This window comes from Sardina pilchardus, chromosome 7 (assembly GCF_963854185.1).
Source record: "Sardina pilchardus chromosome 7, fSarPil1.1, whole genome shotgun sequence".
NCBI classification, from domain to species: domain Eukaryota; kingdom Metazoa; phylum Chordata; class Actinopteri; order Clupeiformes; family Clupeidae; genus Sardina; species Sardina pilchardus.
In genome coordinates this window covers 32,220,011-32,235,339 of record NC_085000.1, presented here as the reverse complement: position 1 = coordinate 32,235,339, position 15,329 = coordinate 32,220,011, and the positions used below count along the sequence as shown (strand labels likewise).

The 15,329-nt window shown below is 43.4% G+C and overlaps 1 protein-coding gene across 2 annotated transcripts in view; it reads right to left on the bottom strand.

The window, feature by feature from the left end:
• LOC134087964 (protein kinase C and casein kinase substrate in neurons protein 1-like) overlaps positions 1-15,329 on the bottom strand; it is a 37,943-nt gene continuing 22,614 nt past the window's right edge. For both annotated transcript variants that reach the window (XM_062541836.1, XM_062541837.1), the window contains 9 exons: positions 14,240-14,366; positions 11,776-11,932; positions 10,322-10,557; positions 9,191-9,346; positions 6,559-6,734; positions 5,708-5,828; positions 5,435-5,553; positions 4,516-4,748; positions 1-3,459 (listed from right to left, as the gene is read on the bottom strand). In XM_062541836.1, coding sequence (XP_062397820.1) covers positions 3,350-3,459; positions 4,516-4,748; positions 5,435-5,553; positions 5,708-5,828; positions 6,559-6,734; positions 9,191-9,346; positions 10,322-10,557; positions 11,776-11,932; positions 14,240-14,299 — 1,368 coding nt within the window. In that variant the 5' untranslated portion in view covers positions 14,300-14,366 and the 3' untranslated portion in view covers positions 1-3,349. The remainder of the gene's footprint in view (positions 3,460-4,515; positions 4,749-5,434; positions 5,554-5,707; positions 5,829-6,558; positions 6,735-9,190; positions 9,347-10,321; positions 10,558-11,775; positions 11,933-14,239; positions 14,367-15,329) is intronic.

Here is a 15,329-nt window from a genome sequence, read left to right as displayed (position 1 = left end):
CACTGTGGCATGTTTTCTCAACAAACTTGTTTTCCCTCTCAAACCAATATGCAACATCACTACAACAACTATCCAGGTTGCTTGTTACTATCATCATCATTATAATAGTCATCATCACCGATGCCTTAATCATTATCATCATCATCATCATAATAATCATCATGATCTTTATGCATATTTAAATGAATGTCATGTTATATTGAGATGGACAGGCACTACACCAGTTAGGAGATTCAAATTACATCACTAACTATGAACATACCTACGTCTTCTAGGACTGCTAAAATAGAGTTTTCACAACATAAGCCGTCATCTGTTCAGAAGTGTGCATAAGGAAGAAAAACATAAAAAACCATGTACATGTACACTTTTTCTTCACTGTTTCAACTTACATAGGTCATCATGTTCTACTCAACACAGTTGTACAGTTACAATAGAATAGAATCTTTAAATTACATCATCATAATATACAAATGTGACGGCGTGAACCACACGCATTTATACAGGTATGGTACATTGACAATTCCATTCCAATCAAAATGAAATTAATACAATATGGTGCCTATTGATTGTTACAGTATGTCCTTTTTTTTTCTTTGATCTTTTTCGATAACAATTACAAGTATGACACTATCGTTTAAATCTGTGTTCAATCACTTGCATTTTTTTTGTTTCTTTTTTTGTCTACATAAACACAACTCATACACACTGGATATGATAAAGATGTTTGTTCATCCCAAAAATATTCCCCAACAGCTTATGTGTGTGTGTGTGTGTGTGTGTGTGTGTGTGTATGTGTTTTTATGTGCAACAGTTTGACATTGTGCATGGCCCTGTATGTCTATCTGAACATGTGTGTGTGTGTGTGTGTGTGTGTGTGTGTGTGTGTGTGTGTGTGTGTGTGTGTGTGTGTGTGTCCATATATGTGAGCATTGTATGCATATTCAGCATGTGTTACATATACTGTGCAGGTGACGCGGGATATCTGAACGATAAATGTTATGGATTCTTTTTGCTAGGCTGGACAGCGTGACCTAAGACGTACCACAGGGAGCTGGTGATGGACCTTTCTCAAGTGGCCTCCAGTCTCCTCCAGTCCTTCTAACCCGTCTGATCACCTATAATGCCAGTCAACACCACTACCATTTCCCCAGCAAGCTTTATTTCTGTGGTTTGTTTTCTTAATATATTCCTTTGTGTTTTTTTTTTTTGTCTTTTTCTTTATTTTGGCGGCATGACTTCTCATCATTGGCCCCACACTTTTTGCGATTTAGGTTTTTCGATCTCACTTTTGGCAATGAGAGTAGTTGCATTTAAATAAATCGCTCGTTTTTTTTTCCGTTTTTTTTTCGTAGTCACAGTAGCATTACCTGTCACTGCAGGTCATCATTTGAAGCATAGCTACTAAGTTATAGGTGTAGGTACTGGATGCGCTTGGAGAGAACTAGATATTTAAAGCCCCCGATATACAGTATATAGATACCACAGTACCACAAACAGTGCTCTTGTTGAAGCAGTGGCTGTTCGTTCACACACAAGAGCAGCTGTAATCCCAGGTTATATTCTGGTGCACTGAAACACACTCCGTGTTATACTGAACATTACATGTAACACAGTGTTAATCTGTGTGATACTGGATGCATATGGTTGTAAGTTGTAAGGTAGAAAAAAAAAACACACACATAAAACTACGGTGGCTCAGTAGGAGGTCTGTTTCAAGTGTGTGTTGATGGAGCAAAAGCTGGTCAGAGAGTGTGTGAAGTGCTCTGATGACAAACACTCTCTAAAACACCCAAGCAAACATCATCAGCAAACACTGTCATCACGACAGGAGCGACAGAGTATGAGAAAGAAAAACAGAAAGAAAAAAAGAACATGGAATGAAAAACAAGACCGACAAGGGGCCATACAGTATGCCACGCTTGCATATGATACGCTCCCACACACATTCATGCACGCACACACCCTCGCTCGCATGCATACACATACACACACACACACACACACACACACACACACACACACACACACAAACAAACAAACACATAACTGCAGGAGGACTTTTCAGTGTTCAGTCACAGTGGATCAGGTTGCCTCCTGGTTCCATCAGTCCAGAATGCTAGAGGAGCATCGCTCTCTGACAACAACAGGCTACATTCATCAGATGACTTTGAGGCAGGAGACCACTTTAATACACTTAGCCACGACTTGAACTTTGCACCTCGAAACAGCACTGAAACACCTCAACATGCAATTAACAGTATGCACTGCTGTTAGCAATCAGATCAGCGATGCCTGGGAGGCAATAGGCAAACTAAATATCCATACTACTGTTTCACAGCCTCAAAAGTTCATCTTGTAGAGTAGCATCGGATCATTTGTGATATCACGTAGTCCCAACACTTATTAGTTGAATACAGGAATGTTAGCATTTAAAAACTATGCTAACATTTACATACTTTGACATGGATCATAGTGATATGCATATAGAAAATGAGAAAGGACATACAGAGACACGAATGCCACGAAATATGCACACCTGCCACTTCCTGAAGATTTCAGGGTTCAGTTACAGTCTCATCTATGTGTCCGTCTCTCCCCTGTCCATCTGAGTTTGTGGATGTGGTGAGCATAGATTCCTGAAGCGACGATGGCCTGATGACTCAAGTCAATTCTCTTGCATAGTGCATGCTACTATGCAACCAGAATCCAGTGTTAAGAGACAGAGAAAACAGCACTGCAACACACACGTTCACCAGTGAGGGCACACCACAAAAGAACAGAAGAGAAAAAAAAAGAAATAAGAGAATTCAAAAATCAAAAACATTATGGAAGGTGGGCTGCCACTGTATGGGCGAGACTGCATAAGATATGTGTCACCACTGAAATCCTTACACATCCACTGTAGCTCACTTTAGGGTTATACGGCTGCTATTACACTATGTTGCTATGTTGTGATAGTTAATGATAACCTGTAAGAGAACGTACTGTTGCATCAACCCTCACAAAGAGCAGTGCGTGTCCAATTGGTAACGCACACCTTGTGGGATTCATATAACAGTACTATGGAGCTGCTTAAGTACTACGTGTATTTACGTGTGAGTAGTATGTAACACTTGGATAAATGCCTCCATTCCCACGCGCATTACCCCACCCAGTGGATAAATATATACTGTATAGATAGTTAGACTTTTTTTCGTGTTTAGGTTACTAAGATTTTGAATGAAACTGCTTCACACATCGATTGGGCAAGACATGTGTTGCTCCTAAGTCTCTGGCTAGGCGCAGTGCTCTTCTGTAAGGACAATCTGAGCGGGCTCCCCATGGCTTGCACTGTCTCAGTCGTGGGCTAGATCTCCTCCACGTAGTTGGCCGGGTACAAGCCTGTTCGGCCGCTGTCGAGGCGACCTCTGCACCAGCCCTGGTCGTCCTCTTCTTCGATCTTGGTGAGTTCATCGCCTGTGGGAAGAGAGGGGTATCATGTTATCATCATCATCATCATCATCATCATCATCATCATCAATACTATTCATTATGAATTCCAGTAAATTAATCAGACTGGTATGTTTCGAGTGGTATGTGTAAGCTGACTAAACAAACTCTGATATTGTTCATGTTCTATTTCCAAACAAGATACAGAAACATGAGAGACACAAAAAAAGCAGTTGAATCCAGGTTTCCCTGATTGTACAACTGGGGCGGTTTGAGTTGCTCTGGGGTGAATGGCCCTTGTAATATAATTGACATATGTAAGTCGCTTTGGATAAAAGCATTTGCTAAATGACAAAAAGTAAACGTAAACTTGCCCAGCAACAGAGCTTAACGTATTGCAGACAGAGCCAGAGAGAGGCCACATGGGCTAACGAACAGCAGGTGGCACACTCACAAACAAGGACAGAACAGGCTAATAAGGCTAACCATGGCAATCTGTGGCCTCTCCTCTCCAACCCGCGCTACGGGGGATTTATTCTGGAGAACCGGGGGGCAAATGGGTGGTCATTTCCTGCCCGCACTTTCCGCCCCCTTTTGTGGCCGGCCCGGTAAGTGCTATGCAGCACAACGGCTCATTTTGGCCCTCCCCCAATGGCTCCAGCCTCGGGACTGCAATTCAGCGCCGCAGCTGCCTGCATTGACCCCTCTGAGGAGGGTATTGATGCCAATTTCTCTCCGTGCCAAGCCAATGAATAGAGTATGAGACTGACTGTCTCACACGCTTCCTTGTCAGACTACATTTGGAATTTGCACAATATTCAAATGATATCCTCTCGGAGTGACAAGGTGCATCTCCATTTAATGATGTCGGGTTTTTTTTTTTCTTCTTCTTCTTCTCAGTCACTCCACGGTACAGTGATGTTTCACTTTATTAGCGCTAGTAGTCAGTCTGCGGGTACTAAAGCCTGCTTTGACAGTGACAGTGCCATGCTACACGCAGTCAGACACACGATCTTGATAAGAGAGACAGAGAGAGAGAGAGAGAGTGATAAAGAGAGAGAGTGCCATCTTAACGAGACGCACCTGCTTTGAAGCTCAGCTCGTCTTGCTCCTGTCCGTCGTAGTCGTAGAGCGCTCGCACGCGCACGCCGCTGCCGCCACCGCCACCCATGCTGCCTCCTCCGCCTCGCGCGCTGCCAGAGTCCTCCTCGAAGGAGTTGCCGCCCCCGTTAGTCTCGTTGCCCGAGTACGCGGCGGGCTGCTCGTCATCGGACCACTCGGTCGAGTAGGCCTGGTTCTTGTCATAGCTACTGACACTGTGAGGAAAGTAAGAGGAGATGTGGAGTACACATAAGGAACTAACGGGCATTCTGAGTTTATCATTGATCATGATCCATACACAAAATCATAGACTTTTCTTTTGGTAATCATGCGATTATATCCTGAGATATTATATATGATGATCGGATATATACTGTATATCCGATCATATCCTGAGATATTTGTATATCATTTTAGCTGTTAGAATGAGTGATGACACAACAGAATTAAAGTCAATCCAGTTGTAATGCAATATTCTATTAAAATCTGGAACAACTGCATATTCAATTTTGTATTTCTAAACATTCTTCAAGTAACATTTTAGCATTCCACAGCATTCAATCTCAAGGAGGACCTCTCTTGGTATCCACAAAAAAACAACTATTATACAGTACATACAGTACAGTTTTAGTTCATAAAATTGTATGAACTATAAATTGTAAACCCCTTATTCTCTAAGTGTTCTGTTTTTTGCACTATTACAGTAATTTCCTGTGTATTAGCCACATTGTGTACAAGCTGCAGGACAGTTTTTTAAGCAAGTTAACAGAAACAAAACCATTAATACCATATTAACTGCCCCGTGTATTGACCTCATAGATTAAGACATTTTGATAAATCAATGTATAAGCCACAGCTACAGATATAGTTGGAAAATGACGGTATCTTTGTTGTGTCTTACCTGCCACGGTCTCCAGGTTGTCCACCAGCGTGCTCTGTGCTCGGAGTGGCTGGGGCAACACCATCTGGCTTCTTCTTCTCCCTCTTGGCCACAGCATTGGTGGCGTCCGGATTATATTCCTGTGAAGGCCCAGTTAACTTAAGCACAATACATTTTCTTTATTCGACACGAACAGAGTACATGTTTTGGACGTGCACGGGTATTGACGTCTATTTTCGTGCAGCCTGTTTGTCCTGTAAAACACTAAAAATGCTACGGCGGGGAATCCAATACCTCAAAGGCAGGCCAGTTCATGTGCATTCCTGGACCATGGTTGTTGCTGAACCACTTCAGGTCCTCCTGCGAATTGGCTGCCAGTATGGTGCGTTCAAGCTCCCGATACACTGTGGCATAGCTGTAAGGAGAAGAGCATGCATTAGCATCCTTCCAATACCGTTTTTAATGACTTAACACATGCAGAAGGTTTGATCATGGTATCTTCCTGACATATTACACATACATAAACATACTGACATGTTCAGCATTATAACCAAACACCCAGTCAGTATAGAAAATATGTAAGACATCTTGGAAGATCTATTTTTAGAGATTGCTCATCTGAGACGTCATGTTAAGATCTGGAATGTCTTATTTTGATCTAAATGACAGCACTTTTTCTCTATCAAGGCGTGCTTGAGTTCTACAAAAAACGCATGTTTAGTAAGGGATGATGTATAGAACGCCGGTCATTATCTGTCTGAAAATACTGTAACTCCTGACAGGGCAAACAGGATGATGGCCAGACCTTTGTATTACTGAAGTGAGAATGAAGTCCTATTATGATTCATTTGTGTGCATCTGGAATACGGCTGCTAAACGCCGTTTGAACAGCATATTAACAAGATGTCTACACATCTATGCTGAATGAGAATGCACTAACTAGTCCATTCACTTTGCGTTTTCCCAGGGAGGACTTTTCCAGTGATGATGAGTGGGTTTGATAGGCATTCACTTGCAGTTGCAGGTTACACCTGACATATACTGTACTTAAAAATGGACACAGAGATGTGCTGTTTTCAATGTTGTATTTCCACAAGTCTGAGCAGCAGCAGTCTGGAGTGCGACCTGGCGCTGACCAAACTCACTTTTGGTTCTCGGTGAGGTTGAGGTGGCGCTTGATGTCCAGCAGCACTTCTTTGAGGAAGTTGAGTCTCTTGACCTCGTGCTGCTGACACTGGTCGAACACCTGTTCCATCTGCTCCATGTACGCAGGCGTGCACTTGTTCAGCTCGTCCAAGGACTTATCGTACTTCTCCTTGGCCTTGGATAAAAACAGAGAGAGATAAAGGGACAAGGTTTACATGGGTGATTTCCCACGATGCACATGTGTGTAATGATCATGAACTGATTGCCAGATTTGTGTTTGTCGCTGCCGTTGAACAACAACATAGGCTACAAGCTGAAAAAAGCCGTATAGACAAGCTGCAAAGAGTACTATGTGTCAAAGACGCTGGCACTAATGATCATTTTAGCTCACGGCCCTAATAAGATTAATTGAATCATTTACAGTTGTTGAGGTTTCAACACTAGGCCAACGTAGAGATCACAAAAGCAAAGACACTGAGTCTGTGAAAATGTTCGTCTGAAATGTAATATCTGAGGAAAAAACTAAGCTGAGTCTAAATATTAAACCAACACAGGTAGACTACCAATTAAAATGACTAATGAATATTAAACCAACACAGGTAGACCCCCAATTACAATGACTAATGTATGTGAAGAACAGGCTACATAACCACCACCCTCCTTGCCCCTCCAAAGAACTGAACAGAAGAGCCATATTTAAAAATATGACAGGTTAATGACTACTTCACTTAATAATTCAGAGAGACAATTGATTAGATCACCTCAATCATAAATATATTAATACAGTCTACTACCACAGCGCCATTTTCTGACCATTACACTGAGGCAAAGTCAGACCACTGTAAATTAACAGCTTACTATGTCTCTTTAGAGGCCACTTGTGTAAAACACTATTGATCCCAGCACACGATATAAGCACTTAAAGGCTAGCTGAGGTTAAAATGGCTGACAACAGTTTAGCTTTAGTTTACCTAAGCTAGCTTACACAGCTATGCCTACACATCATTTGCTGGGAGCTCATGCAAGAAACACTCGTTTTGTTGGGCTTTCTGGTTTTCTTAAAACAAAATGCATTATAGAAAGCATTATAGAAAGCGCTTGTATTTTGATTAGCATTGTATATTGTAACATTAGGTGCAAATGTGTCATCTTTTTCTCACGAACATAATTAATGATAATTACACAGAGCAAGGAGAGAAACTTGGCAGATTAACCCAAATGAAAGTCTCGTGAGTCTTAACAGAACCTAACGTCCTTTGCGTCAGGGAGCACCTTGTAAGCACCTTAGTCTTGAGGCTCGGCCAAAAGTCATAAGCGGCTCACATCACCAGTTCTCCTCTCTCCAAATAGAGGGGCAGATCTTTGGGATTATCTCTTCCACTTTTCTTTCCAAATCACCTGAACGTGATACAGGCTTGCAGACTAATTCCAAATAAAATCACATTTAAAATAAAAACATAACATACGCTACCTAGACATGAGTGTGACACGGGCAAGCAGGTTCTGATTTCGTCAGATTTGCATAAACTCATGAGTCGAGGAAACATAAACTTATGAGTCATGGGAAAATAGGACATAAATCTTGTCAGATGAGCTTGCAAATTCCAGGCTGTATCTATAGACCTGTGAACCTCCACAGCCTCGTAAACAGTCGCACAGAAGTGACACTACTAAATCATGCATCAACTGCACTCGTGTATTACCACAGTGCCCTACAAATCAATCATGAAGAAGAATAAAGAAAATGGTGCATTCATTCCCACGTATAGCTTGCCCCCAGGTGTTAACCGTATAGCTGTATAGCTGTATAGTTGAAAGAAATAATTGGTACTCTTTGATCTACTCTCCCTCCCTGATCTCGTACTGATCTGTACCTTGATTGTCGTTTTGGATAAAAGCGTCAGTTAAACGACTAAATGTAAATGTAGATGTAACTGCCACATCATGTAAACATGCACACAGAAGTTCCACGTCTCGCTCTCACTCCTAGTCTGAGTAAACCTTGCCTGATCTGCTGGCGATTGCAGCTCAGCTCAGGCGATTGCAGCTCAGCTCAGGCTGGAAACCTGCACATCTATTTTTCCTGCTTCCAGTCCACATTTACTGGGTCAAAAATCACAAACTAAATTATCCAAAAGGCGCTCCCGAATCATTGGTCTGATTGGTTGAAGGACTATCCAACAGCGTACAGAGTCATTTGAAACATACCCATTGATCACGCCTCTTGTGCAGTCAAAATAAAGTGCAGACTCCCCAGACTAATGTTCAATCCTAAAAGATTGAACTAGGTACAGTATGGTGATAGCCAGACTATCTCACTCCCTTATCTCCCCCAGAGCCATATAAAGAGAGAGTTGCGACAACCCGGGTACAGAAAATTCGGTTTGTGACGTGGTTCGTGTAACTTCAAGTAGTTCAAATCATATTCAAATAGTTCCCGGAAGCGATTTTGACTGTTCGTTAGAATCTTAAAATAACCGTCTTTTACTGTCTGTTAACGAGTGTTCGTTCCTAACTTCCGGGAACTATTGTTGAGAAAATATGGAACATTAGCGTCAATGGAGTTGTCGCAACTCTCTCTTTATATGGCTCTGATCTCCCCCTCCCGCGATGTCCCATGATGCCGCTCACCTTCTGCACGTCCTGTTTGCACTTCTCCACCTTCTCGTGGAGCTTCTTCTGCTGGTCGGGAGTGACGGAGGCCTCCGCCTTGGCTGTTGCTTCCCGAGTGGCAGCCAGTTTCTCCTCCTTGCAGGCCATGTGGTAGGTCTTCTTAGCGGTCTCCATCTGTGGTCAAAAAGCACACAATATTAGAGTGCCTGCCTGCAGAGTCTTATCTAGTTCACTAGCCTCAACTTTGTTCTCTAAGGCTTTTTACACCTATGCCCCTATGGCATGTAGAAATCACTGAGCGATTTTTGTGTGTGCTGGTATGCTGGACATAGGCAACAGAACAAATACAACTCCAGTAAGGATCATATAGCTGAATAGTCCAAGTCACTTTCGAGACAGTTGCAATTTAGTTGCTGATTAGATTATATCACATATTATAATGTCATTTCAAAGTTACATTGTGCATACAGTAATATCATACATAAAATGATGCTGTAAAGTTTGAAATGACCATGCTCTGCATTTTTTTTTTTTTTTTTTCAGAAGACAACTTTGTATGAAATAGACACGTCAATCCTTTTTTTCATAACAAGTTTAAATAATAACACTGCCTTTTACTTCTCCCCTGGATCACCTTGGTGTTAATGTCTTTTCCGACGACTCACTTCAGTCAACGTTTTCAGTGAGAAGCGCCAGGGTCGTGGCGGCTATCTGGAAATCAGCTCACTAAACCCAATTAGGCGAGTCTCCAGCGGCAAGGATGCCGTCCGCCTTGCGTCACCACACTCCCCTCCTGCCAGCCCACGCACACAGACTTATGGCTGGCTACCCTTCACCACACTGACTCTCACCACAACCTTACATATGTGTGGCTACCACAACCATCAATTCAACCACCACCGATCAACAACTGTGATATAATGCTTTTAATCTGTCTGCACATGTTTTGTTGTCTTTAAATGCTTAAAGGGCATGCTAACGACAGTTAACACTACTACAATAATGACAAGAAGACTTTTTTATTTCCCAGTGTTGCTTTTACTACTTATGAGCTTACATTTTTTTGTTACATCGGCAGACTTTCCACGGGAATATGGTATAGAGGATTTAACCAGTTGCACCACCCTGAGATTTCCCGCTCATTCTCACCTCTTTAAACTTCTTGGCCCAGGGCTTCTGGGCCTTCTTGAAGCCTTCCTCTGCCTCTTTGGTTTCCTTGAAGCCTCCCATCATCTGCTTGTGGAAGCCTTCTTTCTGCCAGTTCTTCACCTTTTCCACGTCCTCGTTCAGAAGGCCATTCTTCACCTCTTGGTGCAGGTCACCGACCTTTTCGGCCTCCGTCATGACGGCCAGCCAGGCCCGTTCTACCGAGCCGTACTGAGGTCCTGGTACCGGCACACAACACAAGGTACAACGTCTCAGACAAGGGAATGAAGGAGTATCCTTTCCACAGTTGGAATTATGTGAAGGATCACTTTAGCATAACAGAAAAGAAAAGCACGATGCAGTAAACCAGCTGTACCATGAAGTAAGTCGTGTTGCGCTTTTCTGTTCTGTTACTCTGAAATTGTTCTGGCGAAATAGCTGCACCTATCTTCTGTGAAAGGGTAATTTTAGGGACATCAATAAAAAAAACTAAGCTCGAGCAACAGACATACAGTATCAAAGTGTCATGAAAGGCCGAGCTTGTATCAACATGCGTACTGATTTCATATCTTGGCACGATTACACACTCTTGCAATATATGCAAACCTATTACACTTCATGCAATTCGACAACAGCACATGCATAAAGGTCACATAAGTACTCTGATCATATCTTTTTTTTCTGTGTGATCAGTGCTCAAGACCGTACATTTTATTAAATCACCTGTTGACATTTGCACTTAGTTTAAACATCACGATGAACACATCTTTAGCTAAGTAATGGCAAAGCCCTTTAGTCTTTTTAGTAAGAGAAGGCCAAGGCACAGCAGTATTTCTCTACGAGGTGCTGGTCGCAGGAAGTGATTGCGTAGCCGTAGAGAAACTGGAGGAGACTGCACACTCTTTTTCCGAACCAGTAATTTATTAAAACAACGTTTCAAGCAAAACTTGAAAAAGGCTTCAGGCCGAAACATTGTTTAAATAAATGATTGGCATTGGAAAAAGAGTGTGCGGTCTCCTCCAGTTTATCTAAAGCCCTTTACTCTAGCAGCAGGTATGGGCATCAAGACTCATTTTACTGGAGCACGTGCCCTAATATTGAACTGTGCCTCAGTAAATAAGTTAAGGTTAATAATAGCTCCTGTTTCCTCTTTGGCAGCAGATTTTTTTATTATGATCTTTACAGGGAAGCTACACCAGGTGTGTAATTGAAGCGTTCGGTTAGTGTTGTGTCTGCTGCAATGACTAACTTCCATTATAATCAATGAGAGTAGCTACACCAGACATGATAGCGGTGCATAAATTAAAAAATGTAAAATGGTTTTCATGAAACACTTCAGTAACGCGCTTCAGTGCCACGCTCGGTGTAGCTTCCTTGTTAGACTGGACTGTGACTCAGTAGTTTTACTAACACCCGTGCCAGCAGGCCAGCAAAAGAGCACCACCAGGTGTCCTGACCTTTCTCGATGAGCTGTCTCCATCTCTTTGACCAGTCGGTCAGCTGTTGACTATAGGCCTTCTCGATCTTGGCACGTTCCTGAAGGCAGCCCATGAGGTCATTGCAAAGTCGGTGGCCATCATCGATCCGTTTGACGGCACGCTTGTAGTTTCCCACCTGCAAGACAGAGAGGGTGACAAAAGACAGGGCTGTGAAAAATGCCTCGGCAGCCATTTCCACCCTAATGCCTTCTCTACAGTCATCAGAGAACCACTGAGAAGACACAGGATCCTCAGTTCTATACGGTTTATTACCGTAATAAACCCCATTTTATTGAAATGATATAGACTCTCTCAGCTTCTGATAGATCAGATCACCAAGGTTATGATGATAGCAGTGCTATTATTCATGACGCTCATTTTCCAGTCCATCAAACGCATTTTGTTTTTTTTGTCCAAAATGACATAAAATGGTGATGCCTATTATGCATCTATGCAAATGTACAGGGAGGGAATGTGACTGGTGTTAAAAATGCTAAGAACACAGTCATCACAGTACTTTAACTACCCCCCCCCCCCCCACACACACACACACACACACAGTGAATGTGCAGCGCACACACACACATACACACAAACACACACACACACACACACACACACACACACACACACACACACGGTGTGCAACACAGGCTGCACTGTCTCTGTGCTCTCACAGCTATTTGTCCTTCGCCACCTTCAGAGAGGATGCACACGCGCTGTGGCTCCACCCCTAAAGCCTGCAGGGGGCGTGAGCTAATGGTCCATGATGGAGGGAGGGGGGAAGAGGATGAGAGAGGAGAGGGGAGGGGAGGGAGGGGAGGAGGAGAGGAGAGGAGAGGAGAGGAGAAGGGAGGGGAGGGGGGAAGAGAAGAGAGGGGGAGGGGAGAACGGAGTGGCTCGTGCCTGAGCATGTGGAGTTATGCAATGGCCGCGGCTTTGTGTGATGGTGGAGAGTGCGTGTGTGTGTGATGGTGGAGTGAGAGAGAGAATGCGTGTGTGTTTGTGTTTGTGTGTGTGTGTGTGTGTGTGTGTGTGTGTGTGTGTGTATGAAGATGAGTGTGTTAGCATGCATGTTTGAGTGTGTGTGTGTGTGTGTGTGTGTGTGTGTGTGTGTGTTTGTGTGTTTGTGTGTGTGTGTGTGTGTGAGCTCTTCCCTGCTGTAATCCCTTTTCTGTGACGCCACACCACCAGGCACCGTGAGAGAGAGTGAAAGAGAGAACGAGAGAATGAGAGAGAGAGAGAGAGAGAGAGAGAGAGAGAGAGAGAGAAAGCGAGCTGCACCATTGGGACAGGAGGGACAGGACCTCGCGCTGCAGACGTTCGGCCTAATGGCATGCTGGAGCCAGGTGGAGCACACACACAGGGGGTGACACCTCTCTACCTGCCTGCACCAGCCACAACACCCGCCCTCCCCCCGGGCAGCCACACCTGGGCACCCCTACTGCACGCTAATTACATTAGCCAACAACACTTGGTTCTCAAAACTGTGCTGTCGTTGCACTGGCCTTTACAGCACTCTCATGTAAGAAGCTTCACTATTCCCAATAGCAATATTGTCCATGAAGACACTGACTGACTGAATAATAACAGAATACAAAACAGAGATCCTTCAAAAATGCCGATCATAACCCGGATACTGAAGTGCATGTTAATGCAGTTATGCTGCTGCTAGACAATCTTCTTGCTCAATACTCCCACGTACAAAAAGCTGCATGAGCAATTACATGTAAGCATTAAGCAGAATGCCATTCACCAGCAATCAATTAGCAATCAGAATGTTTGGACTTCCATGAAACTGCATCAGTGCTTCATTGATCAACCACTCAGGTGCTGATGTGAATAAGAGCATCGCTATGGAGATGCAGGTGTAGACAAAATGTTCTTTGTTTCTTGGCCCCCATCAATGACTATCAGATCATCTAGAGGAAGTCTGAGGGAAAGTGTGATGGAGACGGAAAACAAACTGCCCCCCTTGTCACTGCACCTCTTTATCAAAGGGACGTTTTGTTATTTGAGAGCCTCTCTCAGGCGGACTGTGTGGACACACAAAGATGACCTTGTATCGCGTAGGCATTCATTACGAGCAAACCAGAGCAGAATCTCCTCACAAGCGTTCAGAAATGCTAACTGTCTCCACTGCCCAGTGTCAAGTCACACATGAATGAAATATGAATACGGTTTGAAGAGCTGAGAAAATTATTATCTTTTGCAAAGCACTGCACAGAGCCTAATAGAGTGTGGAGCCAAATATTGAATAGAGGCCTTTGTGAGTGGCTTGGCGAGCCCAGATTTCCAAAACAGAACCACTCTTTATTTACTAATTGCATGCACTGGCATCGGTTATTTGCCATGAAAAATTAAATAGGAAAGAGCAACAAACACAAAAAAGGCCTTCTAACTAAGTGGCATGTGAATGGATAAACGTGACATGTTACAGTACCTCCCAAAAGCTGTCCATCGTCTCATCGACACCAGCAGATTCATCGTATGTACTGGACATTTTCCTGGATGGAGCGACACTGGCTGAAGGCTGAAAGCGGCAGCTGCAAGGCCAAGTTCCTCATGCACTGAAAACAAATAGAGATAGAAAGAGAGAGAGAGACAGAGAGTGAGAGACACAGAGAGAGAGAGGACAGGAAAAGTATTAATGAATAAGTCAAATAAAGAGCGATTATGACAGTTGTAGAGAGACAGGATAAAGTGTTCAATAAGGTTTAAAGTGTTCAATAAGGTGATACGGTGGTACGGATGGTCTCTTGCGGGGGTGACACAGCAAAGTTGCCAATACCGTAATGAAATAACAATCATGAAACAATTTACCAGTTACCAGGGTGTCATAAATTCAGCTTGAGCTGTTTTAATATATCAGTGTTTTAAACTGATCTAATGTGACAGAACACGCACCTCCTGGGCACTACAAAACCTTTGTTATTGCAGGAGAGAGAGAGAGAGAGAGAGAGAGAGAGAGAGAGAGCTGTTTGCATGGCAACTGTAGATTCTACACAGTGCAAAAAACATGCTGCACACCTCAGCTCCACCTCGAGCCAGAAAGCAATTTTGACACAGAGAGAGAGAGAGAGAGAGAGAGAGAGAGAGAGAGAGAGAGAGAGCAGAATTCTGTGATAGCCTCGGGCCAGCAAGTGAGTTAACGCTGACGCTGGTGAGACAATACACCTCCCAAACCAACAGAGGACACATTCTCGCAAAATTGCAGAAGAATTTCACATTGTTGCAAATGATCATGCTCATCGCTTGCTGTATAACTAGACGAGCGTCAATCCATGCAAACTACAGTACGTATTGGCAATGAGAGGGTGGGAGACATCTTCAGGTGCCATCCTAACGACTTGATTCATTCTGAGAAGTACTGCTATGATACTGTGCAGACACAGCTTTATGAGAATGCATACAGTATGTGTGTGTGTGTGTGTGTGTGTGTGTGTGTGTGTGTGTGTGTGTGTGTGTGTGTGTGTGTGTGTGTGTGTGTGTGTGTGTGTGTGTGTGTGTGTGTGTGTGTGTGCATGCATGCT